The 26,780-nt window shown below is 41.0% G+C and overlaps 1 protein-coding gene across 5 annotated transcripts in view; it reads right to left on the minus strand.

Moving 5' to 3' along the window:
- ablim3 (actin binding LIM protein family, member 3) overlaps positions 1 to 21,515 on the minus strand; it is a 46,822-nt gene extending 25,307 nt beyond the window's left edge. For all 5 annotated transcript variants that reach the window (XR_013973863.1, XM_080901307.1, XM_080901306.1 and 2 more), the window contains exons 1-2: positions 21,018 to 21,515; positions 11,335 to 11,469 (exon numbers count right to left, since the gene is read on the minus strand). Coding sequence is in view for 4 of the 5 variants with exons in the window: in XM_080901307.1 (XP_080757433.1) it covers positions 11,335 to 11,469; positions 21,018 to 21,030 (148 nt within the window). In the remaining variant the exon portion in view is untranslated. The remainder of the gene's footprint in view (positions 1 to 11,334; positions 11,470 to 21,017) is intronic.
- Positions 21,516 to 26,780: the final 5,265 nt, after the last annotated feature.

The raw sequence follows: 26,780 nt of genomic DNA on the forward strand, positions 1-26,780 counted from the left end.
AGAAAATAAACAAAACCCATCCTCCAGGACGTTAAGTGACTGTTAAATTATCACTACACCTAGACAGAATATTCAGTGTTTATGATGTCAGGAAATTATGTATTAAAAACTATATCAACACCATAAGCAGTAGGTCTGAGCTGGTAAGTATTAATAAACTCTTTTTGACATGATATTGTTATGGTGCTTGTTCCATGTGGAAACATCACCTGCTGAACACAGAGACTCTTGCATAAATGACCTCCAAAAGACAGGTGAACTTGTGGTGTTGTTGGACCAGAGCAGACTCTGTGCAGAAATACATCACATGTCCCTGGTGAAGCAGGAGGTCTTGCAAGCAATGGTCAGTGAGTTAGAAACACATCCAGCATTTGCCTCCCATGTTTCTAAATTTGAACTCCAGTGTGTGTGTTTCTGTGTGTGTTTAATTTTCACTCAGATGTTTTAATCAGCCGATGATGGAGCGGTGGCCTACCCAAGATGTACCCTTTGTCCTATGACAGCTGGAATAAGCTACAGCCTCCCACCACGACCCTGACCTCAATAACTGTGAAAAAAAAATAATGCATTGAAATATGAATGCCATGATGTTATTTTGTGAAACTCTGGATGCATGAGAAACTCCTGTGTTTCTACACTGAAGCCAAACCACTGACTATCATCATCATATGTAAAGGAAATATAAGCTTTAGGGAAAATCAGTAGGTTAACAGTATCAGGTTAACTGCTGCTAAATGACTGCCACAGTAAATAAATATCTTCATTTACCAAGGCATCACTCTTCTTACGATGGAATGAATCACCTTCAATACCAATAACTTACTGATGTAAAATGGATTTATACTGGCCACATACTACAGACTGCTCTAGGCAGTACTTGGCTCCCTACAGCCGCCCAGTTTTCAATTTTTGTTGGCAGGCTGAGAGTTCACAGACATGCAGACATACACATAAACCCTTCAAAGGGGCTCATTTAATCTCAAGCTGTTTATGAGTGGAGCACATTGACTTAATGGTGTAATAAAAGATCAATGGGCCCTCACTTAAAAACAAAACAATCTCCCTCAGGAGGATGGAGACACATAAATCCATCCCCGATGAGGTGGCACACTGCGTATGCAGAGATAGCATGACAGAACTGGACAGCGTGCACACTGAGATGCGATCGCAGCAGATCTTTATCATTTTGACAGGTCATTGGCATTGAGGCACAGTGGGTGCAGATTTGCAGTAGAGGAGCATAAGAAGATCCATAAGGAGATCCACAGCTCTCAGATATAAAATAGCTTGTTTATATAAATGTGTGTGTGTGCCTGCGCCAACCACATTTCCAGAACCACTGAACAATGGCACATAGCTTCAAAAAGTGCCTCGACTGCATTTTGAGCCAGACTTACTAAGGCTCTTACCAGAAACCCAAATCACAGGCTATCCAGTTCCTTTACGGAAAAAAGGGAATGAGAGGGTAAATATTTCCACTCTATTAATGTTTTCACCATGGAAAAAAAAATCATTGTGTCTTGAAATGCCAATCATTTAATAAAAACAATGTTTTCATCTTCTCAAACTAAATTGAAGTCAATGACTGGATTCATTTCGTCTGGTTCTCGCTTGCCTCTCTCTTTTCCTTTTCCTCAGTCTCTCCACCCTCGTTCTCAAAATGATTTGCTTTTCAGTCTTGGCCCAGATTGATTTCTAAATAAGTGAAATCTGCTCAATTAGCCTAATGCACTGTATATATAAGCATATGGATGCTGGATCGAACCACAGCCAGCTGAACTGATCAGCTCAGCCTGGATTGGACGGGAGAGATGTGTGGTTCACCTGTTGGCTTATCGCGCTGTTTTCTTCAGGCGATAAGCCGGTTGCATTGCAAAGGACTTCCCCCCTTACCCAGTTGCCAGGAGGATATAAACCTTCCACGGTTGCCCTAGAGACAGCTAGGTCCCAGTTTGAGTGATGAGGTGGTGGTGGTACTGGTGGTAACTCATTCGGAGAAGCTTTAGTTGAACGGGAAGCTGTAAATACCAAACCTCGTCTTTCATAATCTGATGATCTGTAGCCAGGTTCTCTGTTACTGTAATTGTGACATAAAGGATTATACCATGTTCTGATTTATATAGTTCTAACCTAAACAAACAACCTTTAGCAGACATTAATGATGAAATGAGAATTTTTGCAGCTACTCTTTTTATTGGATTTAAAGACTTTCCACAATATTTCTGTAACTACAAACATGCCTATTACTACGAATCAATCATTACATCAGATCAAATTACAAGTATTGCTTGTTTGCTTTAACAGGGTAATCACTTTGTAATGTGCACCTGAGTGAGTAACCAAAAGAAAATTACACTTTTTAGATATTTGAAAAAAAAAAGTGCCATTCATAACACTTTCCTAAAAAGCTTTCCACTTTTACAAGCCTACTCAGAAGGAGTCCTTCTACTTTCCAAGTACTCCCAATTCAATTGTGACCATCAAGCATATTTTCTAAGCTCATCCCTCAGAATTTTAGGTGCCAGCACAGTGGGTGGAGTTGGGAGTGAATCCGGTGTCTCTGCTGCTGCTGCACAGTTGTGGCCCAGCTTGGCTTTAAGAAGAAAGATTTTGGTTAGAGCCACACAACCAGCACCACATGGGTGCGGGCACACACCCATAAAAACAAGAGCCCAGCACAACTGACTGAAAACTTTTCTGGTCTGCTTTAATATCCTCTGAATAGACCGTGAGGATTTTTACTGTGCACGTCCCACATCGATGTGCACAACTCAAAAGGCAATAAAAAGACTGTTTTGTTTGTTTGTGTAAGAAATGTGTATTATTCCGTGGAGACGTGGAGATTTATTGTCATTTAAATGCCTAAATAAAGACGAGCTTTGCAGAACCAAATTAGATCAAACACTTAATTTCATTTATTTGCTTGTTTTATGCTCTCTCCCTGAATGACATGCTAATGAGGGAAACCAAAGGATGACGCTTGTCTTCTTGATGTATTTCATTCTGGGGCCGTGCAGGAAGCATCTAGAGATTATAAGTCTCCTTATTAGAGGTTAACATGTAGGCTGGTGTCTGCAGCTGTGGTCATTATAACAGCACTGATTAGGCATCCACGGGGGGTCTGCCTGATTGGGTATTTATCTCCAGCCAACAGACGCAATTAAAATTCCCTTCTGAAAGTCAGCCCAAAACGGAACTCTAAAATAGTCCGTCACCTCCTTAAACCCCCCCCCCCCCCCCCCCCCCCCCCCCATTTCTCCCCTTCTCTGTCTGTGACTTTCCGTTTCAAGACTGTTTCCAAATTTTTGTGGCTCTGAGCACAAAGTCTCCGCTTTATCTCAATTTGCACCCTCTCTTCTCACCACTACAGAGCTGTACCTCAACACAACCTCGCCTTTTTTTTACAGTGTTCCTTCCCTTGCTCTGTCTGTCACTGTAACTTTTTCCCACTGCTTATTACGCCACACTTAGATTTTCATAATGTGCTATTAAGTGAATCGACATGCTTTTGCAGTACTGTAAAGTAGCCTCGCGGCACATTTTAATTGCTGTCAGCATTGTGCTAATTTCCCAACCTTTTGCAGGAAAATACAGGCAGTCACAGATAGTTTAGCAAAGGGACATTTAGTAGTGGGGCAGTGACAAGTTTCATTAGAGAAAGAACTTCAGACGCACATCTGTGGTACCAACATGGGGCCCTCGCTGCCCTCTCCCTGTCCCCCCGGATCTGAGGCTCTCTGACAGGAGGGAACACTTCAAGAGTAAATAATGCGTTTTCTCAAGTTGTGCCAAATCGTGGGGCGCTGGAAGAAGGGGTCAGACAAACAGGAAGAGGAGACAGACAAAAGGCACACTAGCAGCTCTGTGAGGCACTGCGCTTCAATCTCAATACTCTTAAGAGGCGTACAGTTGATATGCAGGTAATGCAGGTTGAGCTTTTGCACATACTTTACAGTGCATGCAGTTTAATTTAATGTATTAGCATGCTAAAGCTCACTACTTAGCAATATGCATACAAGTGAACTGATGACAGCATGAATTCATTGTCTATGAAGAATTTGTACATCCATACCAAATTTGTGACAATTAATCAGGTGAATTCAGTAAATAACTAAACTTCTGATCCATATCAAGAGATGTAGTAAGGTTCAACCATCCAGTAGTTTTTGGGACATTTTTGTCTGGACCAACTGGACAGTGCTGCCACCCCTTGAGCTCTGATTCAAGCACGTCTAAAGGAAAACGGCAATAGAAGATAGACGGAGATGTTTTTATAGGAAAGGGCAAGAGAAGGAGGAGGCGGGTGGACAGCTAAAGGCTAAAGCAGAGAGAAAGCATGCATGAGTGGCAGGGCTTCCCTCATATTTGGCTGCTGTAGTTGATGGAGACAGATGGTAGCCCAGTGGAGTCTCTTCATACCAGCAGACTGAGGCCTTCAGCTTTTAACCCTAAGAGAGCTGATGAGAGATTCTGAGGGGAAGGGAAAACAAGACATGAACGAGATCACAGACACACAGAGACAGCCAGACGGCTACAGATGACGCTTTGAAATAAGCCCTAAACATGCTCCAGTTGTCGGTATGTCCGAATGCGCTTGTCTAACACGGCTTCTTCTTTACAATCAAGAAAAGACTCCTTCTCTGAAGAAGACACTTGCACACCTAGGAAGCTGCACCTCACTGTTCCAAGCAAGCACACACAGACACACCTAGAGGAAACAAAAAGGTTCTCAGTATGTGAAAGCCATGTTCGTATGAGAAACGAACAGAGGTATAATGCCTGCCATCTAAACCGAATCCAGAGTCGTAAGGGAAAAGCGCCACTTCCTGCCACACTCCCTTCTCCCTCCGCCAGAATCTCTCCCTAGCAACCATGCATTGGCGTGGTGATTGGACCGGCGTACCAGCGGTTGCTATAGCTACAGGAAGCTCCCCTTTCCTGTAACCCCCTCGTTTTTTTGTGTGGTTTTTTGTGCTTTTTCTGTGTCTGTCTCTCTGTTTCTCCTCATAACCTTGCTGTCTTTATTTCTCTCTTTGTTTTTTTTATATTCTACTCCCCACTGTACTTCTCTCCATTACAGTCTCTCCCCTTGCCTTCAGAGAGCAGTGGCAGTACAGTACAGTAGGCTGATGTTAATATGATGGTGGCTGATGGCTTCCAAAGGGAGGCTGGATTGACTGAGACAGATCTGCAGAGAAAGAGCCAAAGATGCTGCTACTTTATAAAAGCCCCGGTGAGAATATCAGCCAGAAAGGGTGCATTAGCAGAGCAGTCAAGTATTTATCTGACCTGTCTGAATAAATCTTGTATTCCCCTCAGCGCTGTTTTATGAGAGAAATCTGCTTTGTCTCAGAAAATAAATAACTACCGGGAGCAGGTTTGCAGTTTATGTGCAAAGGTGTCTGTGTTTGCATCTGTCTCCTGCTCTGTTTAGATATTTGCTTCTCTGTGTCTGTGTTCTTTGTTAGTCTGTGAGCTGGCTGCATAGGAAGCAAGCACCTTGATTTATGTTTGAGTTAGCCTTATGCTTGTGACACTGACAGGCTCCCTCTGTTTTTGCTGGAATCTAAGAGTGCCAATTATGCTTTGGGTAAATGTGGTCACTATGTCACTGAACCAGTATGCACTAGTCAGCCCATATAGCAGTAATAGAACACTCCATCGTTACACACTATAGCTGCTGACAAGCGCTACAGGATGCATGTATTCAGGGGCTGTTTAATCATTCTGTGAGCTGGCTTCTGTCTTCAGCGTTTTCCATACTTCTTCTTCTTTTTTTGTCTTGATATTTTCCAGCTGATTGCGTGGCTGCTTTTTCATGCCATAATCAGCTGCGGTATAATGGGTTCAAATGAGATGATTAGTGATCTGTTCCTCCTCTAACTAATGCATGAGAGATGAATTATGTTAATGTAGCATGCAGAAGGTTCATAAGTGTGGGCAAAGATAGAGGGAGAATGAAATGATAAATGATGTGGCTGTATGTCCATATGTGTTTTTACATGCTAAGAGAATGTGGGAGACAGTAACTGAGAGTGTCAGACTTTTTAAGACTGAATGATCAGGAGCTATTCAGTGGGGCATAGTCAGCCCTTTTGAGGAGAAAAGGGGGCTGGATGCAATACAGACAGAAAAGGAGAAGTAGGAAAAACAGGAGGGAGATTTTTTGTCATAGTTTCACAGTGAAGATGAAGGAAATGGTCAAGGTCAATAACCTGCGCACTCATTCTGATTTCTAAAAAGAGAAAAAAAAAGGCCAGGAAAGCGCAAAATCAAATGATGAAACACATCCCGGTCTCAAAGTTCATAACCAGGAGTGATAGATAAAGATATTGGCTGCCGGGCAGTGAATTTTCACTACGGTGTGTTGGCATAATACAGTTTAGCCATTAGCCTCCAAATTGCACACACCGCTTGCCAATGTCATCCTGCCCCGAGATGAGAAATTGATTTCATGCTTGAGTGACTGTCATGAGGAAAAAGAAGAAGATGGAGAAAGCAAAAGAGAGAGAGAGAAGAAGAATCAGAAAAAACACATGACAGAGATGGACAGACACGGGAAAAATCCTACCAATGCATTCAGGACATTTTTACACTCTCGAAAAATATACAGAGAACAAACTAAAAGCCAAAGTCAATGCAGACAAAAGGGGAAAGATGGAGTTTGCGAAGTTCAACGGAACATGGAACATGTTTGTGTGTGAGGGGGATTTACACACTGAACAATAAAAGCTTTAGAAAACTGCTGGGTGTGCAGCAGTCCATACGGGAGAGCATATTATGGGCAGGTTTGTGTCAGAGCCTGGCCACACAATAGTCCCCCATTGCCTCATGGGAGCAGGAGAACTGTCTGGAACACGAAGGGAGAGATTTGTCAGATAGGTGTAGGCTAAGATGATGCGATCAGTGACAGCTTTCCATTAGCATCGCGCTGCTACGAGTGTGAAGAAAAGGAAGAAAAGAAAGTGAGAATCAGACTGGCATTATACTAGTGATGATGTAATGTTTAGGCGACACAAACGACCCCCCATCCCCCCTCTTTTTCTCTTTTCTGCTCGGTTTCGGTGCTCTGCCCCCCTTTTTCTCTGGGGCACAGAACAGAGCCTTTCGATTGGTTAATAGGACCATAGAGATGCTGAGAATATCCACCAACCAGGGCCCGGGTGCCCCTTCACATCGTTACCACAGCAACCCCACACAACCACAGTGAGCGTGCACACATGTATACAGTAGACGTGCGTGCTTATAAACACGACTGCATGTGTGCACAATAAGCTTTTTTTGTTTTTTTTTACATGTGTGACAGCTAGATGTAACAACAATCCTCAGAAGAATAGCCTTCTGTGAGTTTATCAACTGTAGAACGTCTGGGAGCTGCACAGCACTGTAGTGCAGAGAATAACAAACCCAACTTACCCACCATTGCTTCACGATTATCTAAAGACTACTCAGTAGAGCAGGGCGATATGACCAAAAATATTTATCACGATATACATTTGAAAATTTGCGACAACGATATAACTGACGATATAATTGACACTAGACAAAATGCTTTACAACTCCACAACTTTATTAGTGCAAAAAAACCCCATCAATGTATTTTCACTTAAACAAGCAGCTGTTTTTTATGTGCATTAAAGTTATATAAAAATGTAACAGTGCAAATGCAAATTCCTTGCTAACATTAACCAAAAGGCATTTCCAGTGGAAATTGGCCGACATATCCTCAGCATAACCATGTATAATATCCACAAAACTTAAAAAGAGGTTCTACACACACAATACCGTAATGTTATGTTGAAGTATCACAGTACATATCACTCCGCGAGGCTCCTGCCTACGACAGCCGTAATGCTCCGACAATCCATCAAGCTGTGCGGCTTCGTAGCTTAGCAAAGTCGTTCTAAAATATTTGACAGATTTTCGAGCGCCGTGTACATAAAATCGTTTCGAGGTCAGTAAACACAACCAGAATTCAAACATAAGGCACACGGGATTATAAGGGGCACTGTCGATTTTCAGAAAAATCAAAGGATTGATTTTAAGTGTGCCGTATTTTCCAAAAAACCACGGTAATAAAGACGGCCCGCTAGCATGCTCTACCAAAAATAGTGCTTTGTTGTGTATCTGACGGACGAAAGCTAAACCAGTTCCACACCACTGAAGTTGCAGCATTTTTAAAAACCAATTCTGGTTCATTTGCTTCATTCAACGATCTGCTTTCGCCTTTCACATTCTCCGTCGCCGTCATGCTTTTTCCGTCATGTGCGTATGAAAACAAATGCACTGCGCATGCGCGTTTTACCCATATTCTATCGCGCTATTTCATTTTCTTATCGTTGCCCAACATTATACCGGTATTACTGTGAACGGTATGATATGGCCCAGCCCTACTACTCAGGACGTTTCCTTATGTAAAAAAGTTGTCGGGGTGTTAAAAAAAAGAAAAAGACAGTTGTCCTGTCTCACAAAAAAAAAAACAGGGAATGAAAAAAAAAAGAAATAATATTTTTTTTGTTTTTTCATTTTTTAAAAATTTGCACTGAATAATGTTTACAGTGGAAGAGTTTGCACAATTCTAATGAGCTTGAAACTCAATTTTTGGTATGACAGCATTTATTCTTTGGCACAGCCTGAACTCTCTGAGCAAAGCTTTCTTGTCCTTTGTAGTCTACAGGAATAGTTCTCCAGGCTTCTTGAAGGACATTCCAAAGCTCTTTTTTGGATGTCGGCTGCCTTTAGTTCCATTCTGTGTCAAAATTATCCCACACTGCTTCAAAAATGTTGGGGTCTGAGCTCTGGGGTGACCAATCACTGACTCACAGTACTCCATTGTGTGGTTTTTTTATCCAGGTATGCTTTTACTGCATTGGCAGTGAGTTTGGGATCATTGTCATGCTGAAAATGAAGGCATGAAGGCAAATTTATGGTTCAGCAGGGGTAGTGTATTCATATTCCGCTGGTAGTCCTGGGATAACCCGTGCACCTGCAGAGAGCTCTGTTATCAGATGTATGCAGTGTACAAAGTATGTGGTACAACCAGTCTGTGGACAACTCTTACTTGTGCTATTGTTGGTGCGTCAGCCAGCCGTGGAGAAGAGCAAAGCTATAACATTCAAAGAGCTGATGGGAAACTAGTGTTAAAAACAATAAAAGGTGTCCACTACTGTCTGTGCTTTTTTTTGTGTATTTTTTTTATCTTTTTTCTGAAGTTCTTCCATTCCTGGTGAGCTCCTCCACCATACCTGTCAACCAATCAGCATTTGGCTAACTCCATGTCACTGGATGCAGTGACTGGATGCAGTTAGGATTTTGGAGGACTACAAAGGAGCATGTCTGCGATGGGTAAAAACCCCCCTCGACAGACAAATTTGCAGGACCCTAAATCACGCTTTAACAGTCGTACACTTTCACGATGTTGTTGCGTGGTGGATGAAAATCTGACCAGATGCATCTATTAGCTCATTTGTTTGCTGTTTCTTAAGGACATGACTTTCAGAAACAGTTCATTTGATTCTTTTTAAGCTCTGTCACTTCTTCTTTTTTTGTCCTTCAATTGTGCAGTTTCTTCAATTTTTTTTACGGACATGCTGCACAGGATGCTGAGATTTGCCAAGCTTTCAGCTAATAGCTCTTTTTGTTCTCGTTTTGTTGGTGCACACATAAAGTTTTGTGCTTGTCAAACTGCTTTATTTTTGGCACTTTTCAAATATTCATATAAAGAAATGGGAAAAATTATGTGTTTTTGCAACAGACTGATGCTAGCAAAGTGCCTAAAGATACAAAAAAATGCTTCTTCGTTAAGCTGTTATGCGTAATGCAACACTGGTTCATCCCTCGCTATTTTTGCGCTTGAATAATTTGTACTTCATAATTAAAGGGCTTTATAAAAAAAATATTCCTTTTAAAATGGTCAGGTATAATAACTGAACAGAGAATGATTGAAAAAGTAGCCAATGTCCACAGAATTTTTTTTTAAAGACCCTTACAAATCCTTTACAAACTAGTGATTAAAACCACTTTAAAAATGTACAAGAAAGCTTGGCTGCTTGGAAGGAAAATATAAAGAAATGAGGCGTGGCTCAAGACTCTTTTAGCACACTGTCGATTGATTTGGGTGTATATAATATAATATAATATAATATAATATAATATAATATAATATAATATAATATAATATAATATAATATAATATAATATAATATAATAAATGTTTGCTCCAAATCCCTTGTAGAGCATTAAACGATAATAAACCATTCCTCTAAGCAACTCGTGCTACCAATGCAAACATATTACAGAAAAGATGTGGCAAAGCGATTCCTTTTTCATTTGTCCTGTAACAGTTTTGGTCTCAAATGTTACAAAGAACCGATAAGTAACCCACAACTTACTGACTGTCTTTGTTTTAGTGTGGAACTATTAACATAATTCTGAGAGCGCTTGCTCAAGGCTGTACAGCAGTGTGACAAACAGCATTCCTCGTTTCTTTCATTTCCAGTTTTCATTTTACACATGCACAGACACGTGCTTATCACGAGCCCCTTTCAGACTTGCCCTTCACTCTGCAAATGTTGCCAATTGTACATGTCAGTTTTGCATTTGAAATGAACTATGAGTCAGTCTGATTTTTGCTGAGCCACATAAAAATACAAATCCCATTCATCAGACTGTCAACCTCCTAAATTTCCCTCAACTTGAATGTCAGTTGGTCACAGTGTGAATACATTTTGCCTCCAAAGTCTACAGCATAACCAGTGTACATTTTACCTGGGTGTGTAGCTCTCAAAATGTCAATTAACCCTGCAGTAAAACATGTTATAGAGCATGCTGCCATGTAAATGTGCTTTACACAATAGACAAACACAAATTACAAAAGTGAAAGGCATTCCACACAACTCCTACACTAAGAGGGTGTGTGACTATGTCACCATTGTTTCTATTGGAGGTCACCGGTGCTCTTCCACTGCAAAGCTAAATCAGTCTCATTAATCCACAGCATACAATCTCTTTTAAGTTGCCAGCAAATTAACAGGCTACCTTAGCAGGAGCCTGAGTCGCCTGCAAAGCACCTCTGATCCATTCCAATCCCCACCGTTTACTAATAGTAGCACTCAGCATGTACGCTAGAAGACGGATGAAAAAGTGCATGGGCAGTATCTGCAAGCGTGCATGTGGGTGTGTGCTCAGCAGACGAAGACGTGACCAAGATAGATGTCTTGTTTCTGGCCTACCACTGGAATTCCCAGTTCTTTCTAACCATGGCCACCCAGGCTTGGGAACTGTGCAAGGCAGCTCCAGTTTGTGTGATTTTTATATAACTGATTCATTTCTTACCGGTGCAGGTGAAACACTTGACATGAAAGTGGGTCTCTTGTACTCGTACCACTTCGCCTTTGCAAACTTCCCGACATCGCTGGCACCGGATTGGCCCAGAGCTCCGCTGACCGCCTGTTGAGTCTTGGCGATAAGCTGATGAAGGCATAAAAAGAACATTTACTGAACTCAGCTATGGTCCGCTAACACACACATTAAAACATAATTTTGAAAGTTGTGTTGACTGTTCCCATTCCCAGTTTCCTTAAGATTTAGTTTTCCTCTCTCTCAAAGCACATTTGCAGTTCTCAACCTCTGACAAAGTTCTAAGCTTCACAGGCCTTTTATATGTAACTGATGCTAGCTTTTAAAGACACCAAGTTATAGTTACTTGTATCTATATATATATCTATATCTATCTATATACATGGGTGTGTGTGTGTGTGCATTAACCTGCATGGACATGTTGCCGTCGTTCCTGCCATTTTTTTAATACTATTTCTTGATTTTTTTAATTCTTGCCCTCTTAAACTAAATTTAATCAACTTCCCCCTGGGATTAATAAAGTATTCTGATTTTAATATGCAGTATAAACGGAGTCTGGTATGAGTTCAAGCAGGCCAGGGAATCAAGCTCAGCTGCAATCGCAGCAGATGATCTTTTCTCAAAATTACATACTAATGTAGTTTGATATTGCCATTGTCAGTCACACAAATGTGATTCAGAGAAACTATACAGTATACACACTATCTTCTTGGGGCGATCGTGGCTCAAGAGTTGGGCGTTCGTCTTGTAATCGGAAGGTTGCCGGTTCGAACCCCGGCTTGGACAGTCTTGGTCGTGGTGGTCAGAGGGCCCGGTGGCGCCAGTGTCCAGCAGCCTCGCCTCTGTCAGTGCGCCCCAGGGCGGCTGTGGCCACACTGTGGCTTGCCATCACCAGTGTGTGTGTGTGTGTGTGAATGGGTGGATGATTGTGTATAGTGTAAAGCGCTTTGGGGTCCTTAGGACCAAGTAAAGCACTATACAGACCATTTCTTTAAACAGCATGATAATACTTCTGTTAATGGGTGAAAGACATAACGCGGCTTTTCATTTTCAAGTGTTATCTGAGGAGAGAGTACATTACAGACTCCACTGTGTGCAGTTCAAACAATAAGATCAGTGTGTAGCTCTGTCAACACTTGCTCTGAAGCTGTGAGGTCTGACACCTATGTAAGCTTGGTAAGCTCCAGGCTTTCTCTCTCACTGTCTCTATTTTTCACACAGTTATACAGGATGACACACACAAACATATACACACACACATATAGACACGCACACACACACTGCTGTGTCAGTAGAGAAAGCGAGATGGATCCCCTTACCTCGTTATACCTTACATGTCAGACTCCTGCAAGCCCAATAGCTATTTCACACAGTCAGGAAAGCACGTTCACACAGAAAGCCTTAAGAGTATCGGAATAAATGCAAACACAAGGAAAAAAGGTAGAAATATTCTATTAACTGAATCTAAATCTCTTGGGCTATTAAGGGCTCTTTAAAGATCCATCTTGTCCTCTGGGTTGTAAACACACTTGAATCCACAGGCAAAGAAATGGACAATGGACAACCAGTCATTCAATATTGATATATATATATATATATATATATATATATATATATATATATATATATATATATATATATATATATATATATATAATGGCAAAAGAGCTGGGATTTATCACTTATTTATCTCTATCTTTCAAAGCAGTATGAGAGGTCATACTCTCTGTGGAAGGGGTGTAATGGCTGGGTAACCAGCTGGCCTTGAATACCTGAATAGCTAAGTGAAGGATTGCGCTGCTAAAGTCAAAGCAGCAGCAGCATATGGGCTGCCATGACAGTGCTACCGATTCCATTTCACCGAGTGAATCCCAAAGGGCTGGCATCACTTAAACAGTCTAAGGGCCTTGCACATCTCAGAGTCTGAGCGCTCCTTGCGTGCCTCGAAGTTCACAACAGGATATTCACTGTGCACGTGAACACGAGGACGTGCATGTAGGCATAACTGTAGCTGTGTATTTTCTCACTCTGGACAGAGTTGTGGGCACTGGAAATATGCAAGCATATTTTTCCCACTCCCCACCTCCCACACTGGAGCCTCTGTAAATCCATAACTTTCCTCACAATGTTGGCAGCACTAACCTGACTGATAAGTGCAAAGGCGATGGTTCAAACAATAGCACTTCCGTAAAACTATCTCTTTTTTGTCTTTTTAGTTTTTTTTATTAATGTAAAAAACAACTATTCATTAACGCTGTTCCCAGCAGGTGGACATGAGAGATGATGGGAGCTAACGGCAGAACATGTAAGCCTGTGCCAACACCTGTAAAAGACAGAGTATTTACTTACAGGTCTGACCTTCTTAATCTGGGCCAGAACAAACCTCTGGCACACAAGACAGGTAGGTAACATTGTACAAAAATTAACAATGTAGCTCAAATCTGACCGTGGTAAGGAATGGCAGTTATCAACAGGTACTTAAATTATAGGCAGGGGTGAGGTAAATGGCAAGAATTTTTTTCAAACACTCAACAAGTCTGTTTTAATGATCTAGGTGCTTGTTTAACCTCTTGAATGTCTGTGACAGAAAGAGAAAGACAGCCGAGGATCCAGGTCCAAAAGAAGCTCAGGAGCCGAAGCATTATGTAACTCTATCTAATTGTGTCAACACACTCACTCTCATTAACTGCAGCAAAGCTCTCCAAGTCCAAGCCCCTTATAGGCACCTCTCTAACAATCCTCCTTCCTCTCCCCTAGTGAGGTGTTGAGTCGTTCTTCTAAATTATGGCCACCAGACTACCAATTTAATCCACTGACTCCAAATCATTTGAGAGTAGCCTGGAAGAATACAGCCTTTGGTAACAGGTGATAACAACAGGGCTTTGGTCAGAGAGGCAGACAACATCCCCAGGGACTGAGAGGTTGCTGCTATTTCTACCCCTGACCTGACAGCCCCAGGGAAAGACATGCTGTGGGTTCAGTCATGAGGGATGCTGGGTAGCAATGAGAAAAAGAATAGGACATTCTAAGCGAGCCAATACAAAGACCTTTAGGAATTAAGATGAATTATTAAAAGGAAAAGAACTGCTTTGCAATCTGCGATTAGTTTCCAAAGCTTTTTCTTTGGTTTTCAAAAACTTAAATTTCATTGTTGAATTCTAACAAATTGAAATTGATCTCTACTGAACAAAGACCACAGGCACAAGACTTAAATCAAGGTGAATTCATTACAGAGGGAAACTTATTTGGTAGTCATCTTAAAATTGTAATTTTTATTGTTTAAAATCCATAGCATAGGAACTGCAGTTTGAGAAGTTTGCAAAAAGACTTGACTGACAGTCATTTTGATGCAAAACCATCAACTTGTAGTTTAGCAACAGAGCTGTAGTGTCTGGTAAGGTAGCAGATAATCTATCACAAGCTGTGAGAATCTCATCCATAATTTTTCAGCAGGCATCTTCCTGGACAATTAGACAGCTGGTAGCAAAACATCAATGCCTAATGTCGTTCATGTATCTGGGCGACAACTCAAGCCCTTTAGAGAAAGCTGCTGATGAATTTTTCAAATTCTGTTTTTTGCCGTTTTCTGATCCAGACACTAAATCCTCTTATAAAACTCTAAAGTGCCATGAAATCCAAGCGGCAACCAGCAATGCCAAAAGTTGGAGCCACTTGAGAAGTACGGCAGCTAGATGCTGGCTCTAAAAGACTCACTTTGTTAAAATGACTGGGAAAAACCCCAACTTCTCTGTGAATTATATTAGCTTTTGTTTTCTACAAGCCTGAAGTCACATGTGTGTCTTGGTGGCAAATTTTAAAAAGCATTACAGTATTTGATCAAGAACAAAATACTCAGCCTAGGTCCAGCTATTGTTACTGTCTATACAGGCTGGAGAGTAAAACCACAAGCATAGATATTGAAAAAATGTTATTGATACCAGTGTTATTATCAGTTCTGCTCATGGGTCTCATTCTTTATCGATTCCCTTAACGACACAACCAGGAAAAGAGTAGGCCTACAGAGGTTTTCATTGTCCAAGTATGAAAACAGTGTAAAAACAGAGTACAAATAAGGACTGCAGATGACTCAAGTGTACAAACATTTGACTGCCATGAGCTCCATGTTATTCTTTTGCAATGCGAAACAATCGGAAAAAAAGATCCCAGAACTGATGTAGTTAGGATACTGACGTACTGAAGGGTTGTTTTTTTTAAACTGTTTACTGAAATATTTTCCAGTTATAGTTATATAATGGACATGGACATAATGTGTAGACTCGTAGCTTTCATTTTAGTGTATCCACAATTAAATTGGATGAAGAGTTTACAAGTTTCAGCTCTTTAACATGGGCCAGATTTGGGTAATTCCTTCATTATGTCATTATCAATTAGGCAGATAAAAGGTCTGGAGTTGACTTAAGGTGCAGTGCTTGATTTGGAAGATTTTGCTGTAAACAGACAACATGCAGTCATGCAAGTGAAACAAGCCGTCCTAAAGCTGCGAAAACAGAAAAAACCCATATGAGAAATTGCTGCAATATTAGGAGTTGTGAAATCTAAAGTTTGGTACATCCTGAGAAAGAAAGACAGCACTGCTGAACTCAACAATGCAAAAAGACCTGGACGTCCACAGAAGACAACAGTGGATGATCGCAGAATCATTTCCATGGTGATGAGAAACCCCTTCATAACAGCCAACCAAGTGACCAACAACACTCTCCAGGAGGAGAGGTCAAATCAAAATCAAATCAAATCACTTTTATTGTCACATCACATGTGCAGGTACATTGGTACAGCACATGTGAGTGAAATTCTTGTGTGCGAGCTTCACAAGCAACAGAGTTGTGCAAAATACAATAATGTAAACAAGCAAAATACAAGAATGGCTACATCTGAAACTAATAAATATATGTACAATATATAATAGTATATGCATTTCTGGATGTGTATACTAAATATTTTTCTACGTGTGTGTGTGTGTGTGTGTGTGTGTGTGTGTGTGTGTGTGTGTGTGTGTGTGTGTGTGTGTACACATATTTTACAAATTAAGAGAGGTGTATCGATATCCAAGTCCGCCATAAATTCAAGACTGCAAGAAAGTAAATACAGGAGGGGTTCACTGCAAGATGCAAGCCACTCATAAGCCTCAAGGATAGAAAAGCTAGATGGACGTTGCTAAAAAAGCATATAAAAAAGCCAGCACAATTCTAGAAATAACATTCTTTGGACCAGACCAAGACCAACCTCTACCAGAATGATGACAAGAAAAAAGCATGGAAAAGACGTGGAACAGCTCCTGATCCAAAGCATATCATATTATCTCTAAAACATGGTGATGGCAGTGCCATGGCTTGGGTGTACATGGCTGCCAATGGCACTGGGACACTAGTGTTTATTGATGATGTGACACAGGACAGAAGCAGTCAAAAGAATTCTGAGGTATTCAGAGACATCTTCTTAAATCCAGCTAAATGCAGTCAAATTGATTGGGCGACGTCTCATAATACAGATGAACAATGATCCAAACCATAGAGCCAAAGCTGTTTATTAAAGCAAAGAAGTGGAATTTTCCTGAATTGCCAAGTCAGCCATGCATTTCACTTGTTGAAGACCAAACTTTGGACAAAAAGGCCCATAAACAAAGATTTGAAGAATGTCTTGGTTTCTCTAATGTTCAAAGATTACACAGTAATGTATAGCAAGGAAACATCTGTCAGATGATCAAAAAAGTTTGTTATCTGATAATAATCTTAACAGTTAATCAACTTGTGAGTGCAACACCACATAAATCATAAGCAATGCTTTTGTAATTCTGATATATAATTTCACAACAAAGCAACATCATATCTTCCGTGTCTGTGATCTAAAGAGGCCAGTGGTCATGTTTTTCCATGCCTTCCCCCTTCCCCTGTCTTTATATCCCCTTTAGGTAGAAGCATTTATCAGAGCAATGGTAGTGTCCAATTGTATCACAAACATCCTGCTGCTCCACAGAGTGAGAAGGGTCAGGTCGCTACTGACAATCTGAATAATCACTCAGTCCTACCAGAAGCCAAGGTCGTGGAGACGGCATCCTTGAGGACAGAACAGCGGTCTGGCTCAAAAGAGTCTACTGATTAAACTGTCCAATGAAATGAACAGAGCACTTACAGTTTAAGATAAAACAAATGCTAAATGTTATTATTATGATTTGAAAGTGGCTTTTAATACTGTAAAGAAAGAAATGAAAAAGAAAAAAACCTCACCTATAAGCAGCAACAATGGCCTCCGCTGCAAATTAACAACAAAAAACATGTGCTCGATTTTAATGTCGGCCTGTAAGAAAAACACACCAGTTGTATGTGATTACTGCATATGAATATTCATCAGTCTATACCAGCATCTGTGTTTGCATCTGTGCATCTTTGTTCTCTGTGTTATTATAATAAGGCATTTTGTATCGAGAGGGAAAATAGCATTTGGCTCTGGTTTGGACTGTTCACCACATGACACGGCTCTTCTCCTCCTTCACTAGCCCTGCTCCAGTAGATGCTACCCATAAAACCAGGAAAACAATGAACAGTAAATAAAACAGCAAAATAAACAAAAAATATTAATTAATGTAGTAATAAATCAATTAATTATCCTAATTAACATAATTATTAATTACCTTAGTGTTCCTGGGCCCAATAAGGATAGCATCTGGCAGCAGGTCATTTATGGATGGCCCTCAAGTGTCAAATGAGCTGCTCATCTGTAAAGTCATCTTTCACTGATTGCCTGTTTCGTATTCTATTTTATTTCATATTGAAGCTGTAAATAAGCAACTTGTTATATAACTAAAGGTAAAATTTAGCTAAAGCTAACGCAAATCAAATTGTGTTTAAAGCAGATTTTTTTTCTCAGATTTTCTTGATCTAATCAGATCTGTTTGCTTGATTCTGCACTTTAGGATGCACATCTCAAGCAAATCCCTGAAAGATGAAGTTCCAGCAGACATCTATATCACTCTCCTCTTAATTTATTATGCTAGCATTTTCCAACAAGCATTCGTTAGACAGTACAGCTGATGCTCATTAGGCAGGTATTTGGTGTTTTAGCACTACAGGTCCACCTTTGACCTCATGGTGGCACAAGCTAGTCATTAGAATATAATGTATGGGAACATGAATATTTGCATCAAATTTCATTTCCACGTGACTAGAAGAGCAGCAACATCATTATCAGATATTGGCCTGACACTAGCTGAAATAGCTGGAAGGAGCATCTGTAAGTACGGGCTGGCTTCTGCAGTCATTTCCATTCTTTGTTATTCTGAGTTACCTAAATCATGTGGCAGCACTGCACTGACAAACCAGTACATGACCGTAGGAGGAAAGCCAGCAGAGCACGTAGGAGCTAGCAATAATGTTTCGGCAGTTTAGAGAGGTTCAGGTTTCATTCCAACAAGTCTCTTTGGTTTTTGTTTGTGACTTTGCTGTATTTTCAAAGCATTTGCACAAGACTAAATAATAAATCCAAATGGTCAACATATTGGAAACTGCTGCTGTAACATTTAAACCATATGTGTTATTTTTCATGAGACACAATACAACTTTTTTTTAAGTTAAGACAGCCAAAGAGGAAACATTTTTACAGTCCCCATATGCTGCACTATGCAGCTACAGTCTTCTGAATGCACTTTGTTGAATAGCCTTAGAATTTTTCTCTATATAAAGACAGAGAGCAAGGAGGAGACGTGTCAGAGCTGCCTGTGATGTATTGCTCTGCAGATCCCCTCAGGTCCTTGAGCTCGATGATCAGTATATTGATCAACATGTGTTTTATCACTCCCTGAAACACACTAACTGTCTGGAGCCAATTCTGCAAAAACAACTCAGAATCTGTCATCATAGCTACCCACATACTTTCTCTATATCTAATTATTGAAAAATAAGGCTCCTTCTGCAAGAAATGTACCTCCCGTGCCCAGGGTACTGCACCGTCTGTCAGCCACATGGAAAATAAGACCAGACCAGACCAGACACACTCACGCACGTACAAAAAACTGGTGACCATGACAGACAGAAGGACCAGAAGATGAAGACAGACTATCAGAGCTGTGTGTAATTACTCTATGTGCGTTGATAACACCCAGTGCAGCGGAACAACTGCACACAGCACAGCCTAACAGGCCCGTTCATGTCTAAACCTTAAAAGTGTTGAAAGCAGAAGGAAACACGTTTGACTGACTGAAGGAGAGGAGAGAAGAGGACATGTTCGTGTTTGCTTTGTTTCGATGCCTAAAGCCAGAGTAGAGACACATGTCACACCACCATCTGCCTGCTGTGTCATCGCTAACACACACAAACACACACACAAACAAACACTTTTAAATTCTGACACATCAAACACCACATGTTGACATGTTGTTTCTGCGCGTGTTTGTGTGTAAACCTGTAGGAGCTCACGCTATTAACTCAGGGGAGCTTTTGGACAGCTCTTCACATGTTGGCCGCGTGTGCTCCTCCCCCTCCTTCTGTGTCAGCTGAGAAAAGCATTCTGAAGCTTAACAAAGGAATTATAGTCATTTACTCAGACCACAAGAAGCTGCCACATCACTCCTGGCACGAATGGCAAAGACACCGGGCTGTCAGGCAAGACTCTGTGCCACAGAGTTAAGAGCACTGGATGAATAATGTAGTGCCACACAATGACAGGCAGTAATACCAGAGGGTGGACAGGAAGCGCCTGACACCATCAGTTCACGGAGCACCTGGTGCACATCAACTTCAAGAGGCCTTACTGACAGCTAAGGGGCGGGGGTGGAGTGGAGTGGGGTGGGGTGGGGTGGGGTGGTGGTGGAATTTTCTTTTAAAGTTAACCTTGAGATCCACATGCGGTCTGACTTGTAAACAAAACAAATACACATTACCCTACAAGCCCTACGGGGAAAGCCCTGATTCAGCTGACAGAGGATCAGGGTCAGAGTCAGGTGATACAAGGTCAGCTTAGCATCATGGCTGTCCCAGAGCCATTCTGAGGTAAATATGACAGGAGCCCCCGAGGCTGACAGATGCACAACTAAAGTCCCAAACGCTCAGCTTAGGAACTTTCAACCAAAGGCCTTACTGATCCTGTGAGGAATGTGTCAGTAAGGAGCAGGTGGATTTTTAAAAAGAAGAAGAAGCAACAGCTGGAGGCTTGGGTGTTCCCTCAAGAGTGATGGGAAGGAGGATGAGGAGGGAGAGAAGAAGATGAAAGACAGGAAGTGAAAGAAGCGAGTGAAGGCCCCAGAAAACAACTGTTATGTGGATGAAGAATTTCAAAAATGCTCCTCATTGGATGAACTCAGGGCAAATGCCACTCTGACCTCGAGATATACTTAGCTCTAATCTCTAAACCTGCTCCAAGTCTATTATAAGGACTTGGCACCCACAGTCACACTGGTGTGTGTGTGTGTGTTTGTATGTTTTTGTGTTTTGTTTTGTTTTTCCTTAATGCAAAAATGCCAATTTCCTATTTTTATTACATTAAATTGCAAGTCATCCTTATTTTAAAATGTTTATTATTTATAATAAATAATTGAGCAAACGTGACATAGTCTAGACTACTATTGTTCTATGGCACTTCTCTCGGCTCTCACCTACATAAATCGTCCCTGCGCTTCAAGTGGAGAGGTGGAGCGCACATTCACTTACCACTGGAACTCATGATGCCCAATATCGGTTGTTATCCAAAACAAAGCGGCTTCGTCAGAAAATAATCCCATAAAGCACGAGGAATTCCTCAGTTTCGGCAGTTTTACTCCTTCGCAATTTTGAAATAATATTATTGATAATAATAAAATTAATAATAATAATAATAATCCACTAAACGCAAATGATGCTTCTCACTCCCAGCAGCACTGCTTCCAGTCAATTTGTCAGAAGAAGAAGGTGGGCATAGAGGGGTATAAAAATATAAGAAAAAAGAAACAGAAGGTAGGATAATACCCGTACTCAGCTACAACATCCAAATAAAACTCCCTCTCTTGCTGTGTGAACGTCGGCTGCCTTTATTATTATTATTTTCTTTCTTCTTCTTCTTTTTTCTTTTTTCCCCAAAGACGCCAGTGACAACACACAATGCTGCTCACACGGATTCCACCTTCACATTTTCGCTGCCGGCTGATCCCAGCTCCGCCGCGCTCCCCTGGCGTGTCATCGTGCGCCTTTCACGCGCTGTAAACACAGCCTCCCTATATATTTTTCCGTTTGAGGTTTTCAAAATAAAGCAAACACGTTTGCGTGTTAGCATGTGAACGTTGCGTGAAAAGAAAGGAAAAACAAGGATTTTGGTATATCTGAAATTAAAATATTAGCCTACAAAAGACATGCATGCACCTCGAATATCATTGATAAACGCTGACAACTTCAACCTAAATCGATGTTTCAGCGATAACAGTCTTTGATCATATATATTTTTATAATAAGCTAACACTAAGTTATTATTTAATTTAGATTTTGATTTGAAATATCTATTTAAGTGGTAGCTAATTCAATGCACCATTAAAGCAAAACCTGCATTAAACCAGAACCTGGCTACAAAACATTCCCATTCCCAACTGTACGTTATTACTGTGTCTTCAATGTATTAAGTACGTGACTTGAACTAAAATGTTAAGCCCACATAAAAAAGAAGTAATACTTTTGTAATTGTAACGTAACTTTTTCCCACAAGCTCAGTCCTTTCTCGAATAATATTAGACTTTAGGCTGAATATCATAACTACATTCATATATATATATATAACATTTACATATATATACATATATGAAAGTGTCACTGACGATTTCTGAAAGCTCAAGCTTTATGGTTACTCAAAACTGATTTTTTATGAAAGTAAAGTCATTTCCGGTACTGCTCCGGGTTTCTGAGCCCAACTTGACTGCGCTCTTTTTTCTATCCTAGGTTAACGACGTCACTCTGGGCTGCTGTGAGCGCTTTGGGGATACTATACCCTACATCACTCTGCAATAAGTGATACGTGTTCACGAGTCCTTCCTTTTAAGTCGATTTCCAAAGCAAAGGAAGACTGACAGAAAGATGAGAATTTTAGATTCATTTGCAAAGCCATCTTGAATTGAAACTGGGCCGGAACACATTTGTCACTTTTCAAGAGATGCATGTAATATTTAAAACAAAATTATTTAGAGAAGGTCGAGAGCGTTCATAAAACCACTTTGTTGTTTTAGCAGTGCTGGGCTGGGCTTGTTGCTAAAACTGATATGACACCGCCCTCTTCTGGAAAATCGACGTAAGCAAATAAATTAATTGGATTATTTACGGTGAACCTGCTGCTGAGGCCATGTTAATTTAGAAACTGTGGAGGGATTTGTTTCCACGGTTTTCACCTGTTAATATGTATTGAAACATCTCATGAATTCACCTGTTTTCAACCTCACAGCAATTGCCTTGAAAGGCATTAGCTAGTTCTGCCACGAGATTAAAAGCTGCCCTGCCTTTATGGCTCAGTGATATTTCTTCACCAGGTCCGCTGGCATCAACGTGGAAAGATTTCAATCTTAGAGCTCGCGTGAAACACCCATCCGCTGTTTCCCATGGTATGAGCCAGTAGCCATAAGGAAACAATTGAAGTTCGCTAAAAGGCCAATTTAAGGGATTAACTATTACATAAATAACAAGTGGTTTATTAAACTTGAAGATAAAACGCTGTGATAAAGAAAACTCGATATTTATTTCGGTTAGGGAGACAGAAGATAAAATATCTGCTGTCAGATTTCTAAAGGTATGGAATGGGATGTTAAACACAAGGCCTGGGAGCAAGAATCGGCCTTGCACAGAGTCAATCCTGCCCAATGGATATCTTCGAAAACAGGCGAGGAGAGCATAAATTTTGCACTTTTAAATGTATTTTAATAAGTTTTACAGCTTTTCCTGCAGATAAAGAAATCCCCATTCATACTACGCCAGATAAACAATGAAATAATTAAAAAACAATTCCTGTTTTTTCACTGTGAGTTATAGAAATGTCTTTTGTGTGCGTGTGTGTGTTCATTTTGTTTTTACAGTTTTCTATTTTGCAATTAATTTTAACAAAAACGAAACATTAATGATACTGATACTTTGTGACAACCATCCCGATAGTGGGATAATTTCTCACATGGTGTAGGGTTGTTTGTCCCTGTAGTTATCACTATAACTTATATAATTTAAAAACTTTGTTTTCAGAAAAAATTAAAAGTCGATATTTTTTGGGATCTTCATGTCATTTTGCTAGGATTCATCTAGCACCCCTGTGCCTCAGAGTCATGACTCTGTATACCCCTGGACTTCCAGCAGTACAATCTTTGCAAGACCAGTTGTGGAAGACAATACACTGAAGGAGAGAAGGACAACCACTGCCCAAGATAAAACCTGTAGTGATCCCATATGTGTCAGGAGTATCGGAGCAGTTGAGACGCATTTTTTCTAAACATCAGGTCTCTGTGGCTTTTAAACCCCAAAACACGCTGCGCCAAAAATTGGTCCACCCCAAGGATCGGATCCCCCGACACAAACAGAGTAACATAGTGTACGCTGTTAAGTGCCAGGAGGATTGCCAGGATTTATACATCGGGGAAACCAAACAACCTCTGGCGAAGTGGATGGCACAACACAGAAGAGCTACCTCGTCAGGCCAGGACTCTGCAGTCTATTTACACCTACAGGCCAGTGGACACTCTTTCAATGATGAGGATGTACACATCCTGACAGGGAGGAACGCTGGTTTGAGCGTGGAGGCAAGGAGGCCATTTACGTGAAAAGGGAAAGACCGTCTCTGAATCGAGGAGGGGGCCTAAGGGTACATCTTTCGCCATCTTACAATGCTGTGATTGCAGCCATTCCCCAACTCTCTGTGAATGGTACTCATGGCCATTGATCAGTGGTCTTTGGTCAGTGGTTGTTGATCAATGGTCATGAGAATTTGCATAATTATGATTAAGGAACTGACCTCCCAGCCCATTGTTCCTTCACTGGGCTGGTTTCAGTCATTATGCAAATGTACTGTTTATAAGATTTGGGGAAACATCAAGACGTTACTACAACAGCGTTTCCTTATCATGTAGAAAAAGTGGAGAAACATCTCATGGATTCAATATTTTATTTCTTCTCAATGACAGAAAGGGCACTTTCACTGATCTGGCTGTACACGCGGGTGGCCCAGGATGTAAAATGAGTTCTACACCCCTCATTTAAAACACTTGCAAAGTTAAGTTGCAACTGATTAATCACAGTGCATTTAATCTTGATGAACTCCTAATACTTTTAGTATTTGGTACAGATTGTAAGGTGGTGAACTCATTGCTCTGTCAGCTTATGTGCTGTGAAATGTGTGTGTGTGTGTGTGTGTGTGTGTGTGTGTGTGTGTGTGTGTGTGTGTGTGTGTGTGTGTGTGTGTGTGTGTGTGTGTGTGTGTGTGCTGTTTTTATTAACCTTGTCCCTGTGTCCTGAGGAAGCCCTGGTTCTGGAGCCCTTAGGAAGCTGGACAATGGCGGGATGTAAAAGGCGCCTGGCTTTCTTGCTCTCTCTGTGCTGCACAGTCTCACCTCTTCTGGTTCTGGAGCTCACCGATTTTACAAGATGTTCTTTCTTTACAAGATGATCTTATTTTCGCCTCACAGTTTTATCGTTGCCTCTTAGTTTCATCTGGGAGCTTTGTAAAAACGTAGCATAAATCTCACTGACATATTTATTTGGAAACCATTTCACTGTCCATTCAGTTCAAACCATTACCTTATTCTGCATGTCTTAGTTTATTAATAGTATCACACAGTATGTTTACAGCCGTCTGTGCTGGACTAACTTGGGTTAGTACTGACTGTGACGTCTGTTAATAGGATGTACTGACGTGAAGCATCCTTATCTTCATTACTGTGTAAATGTGACAATATATAACTGGATGGTGTGCAGGACGGACTTGTGCTGGCTGCTGATCATGCTCCTGTGTCAATCCAGTATTGTACTTTTGTTCTCCAAACTGATGGGGCAGAAAAACAGGAAACTGACTTTCCTGTGCACTGAAGGCAGCGGGGCAGGAGGCCGCTGGGTCAACACAGTGCGGTCGGTATATGTAAAGGCGCCAGTGCCCTCCATAACTGCCAGTAAAGCCAAACATCCACTGCTGACATCACTCTGTTCTTTCAAATGGAAACTGTTTCTTTAAGTATGCCAAGCAGTGGAAAACAACCACAGTCAGCACAAATAACACATGTGTGTGTGTGTGTGTGTGTGTGTGTGTGTGTGTGTGTGTGTGTGTGTGTGTGTGTGTGTGTGTGTGTGTGTGTGTGTGTGTGTGTGTGCGTGGTTGTGTTGTTTTTGGCCTTATCATTCATTTGTTTATCAGTTGGATATAATGTGTCTTTTGTTTGTCATTCGCACCGTGGCCATGTGTCCACTATCAGTAGCACTGATCAGCAGTGTGCTGCATTCTTCACTAAATCTCACAATCCTTGCCCTTTGTCCACTCACATGGCAAGGGGAAAGTGCACATACCCACTCCGTGTTTTACTATTCATCCTGCAACGCTGTGCTTGCTTGTTTCTACTTATTCCTGGCTATTTGTAATTTGCTGATATTTAATGCTTTCACCCCCTCCCCTCCAACACTCTCAGACTATTGGAAGCAGAGCAAAATAAATGGTCTGTGTCCTCCAGCCTTGCATAGCCAGTTGCACGATCACATGAGCACCACAGGGACGATGTTGTGTGTTCAGGGTGACTTAGTGGTGGTGTACTTGGGGCTACACAATCAGTTCCAGAGTTTATATTTAACTAAGCACGCAAAAGAAACAGGAAAAAAAAAATGGCAGACCAAAGCACTGCCGGCTTGGCGTTTATTATCACTGCACACACAGATATGCATAACAGAGATACATAGCCCAGAAAGAGAATGACAAGAGGTCACTGCTGTGCCTTTTTGTTTTGTTTTGTTTTGTTTTGTTTTTGTAGTGTCATGCAGCACGCCAGGATAAATATTTCACACTTCCAGGCATCACTCTGGACATTTCCCACATTCAGTGGACTTGTTGAGCAGGCCTGTGAAAAAAACAGGAGCTTTGTAATGAAGATGAGTGATTTGTCAGGTATGTGCTGAACAATACAAAGAGAGAAAAAAAAAAACCCCAAAACAAAGCAGGTGATTACTCAGTCATCTAAACGTCTGACATCATTAGTGGTGCAGCAAGACAAGCTGGTGAGACTGGTGTTGTAGAATGGGAAGAGAGAAAGTATTTATTATTGTGCATCTGGTACTCTAACTACGAAGAATGTTGTAATCGTGCAACAGGTTTGAATAGTTTTGAGAAGATAGATTGAGGATATATTTATAACCTGACCTCTTTTCGGTTTAGTCCTCTGTGGGATCCTGTTTCCAGATTCTGACAGAAAGAGGAAGTTTTTTTATGCATGAGGGTGAGAGAGG

The sequence above is a fragment of the Rhamphochromis sp. 'chilingali' genome, assembly GCF_963969265.1.
Source record: "Rhamphochromis sp. 'chilingali' genome assembly, chromosome: 13".
Taxonomy (NCBI): Eukaryota; Metazoa; Chordata; class Actinopteri; order Cichliformes; family Cichlidae; genus Rhamphochromis; species Rhamphochromis sp. 'chilingali'.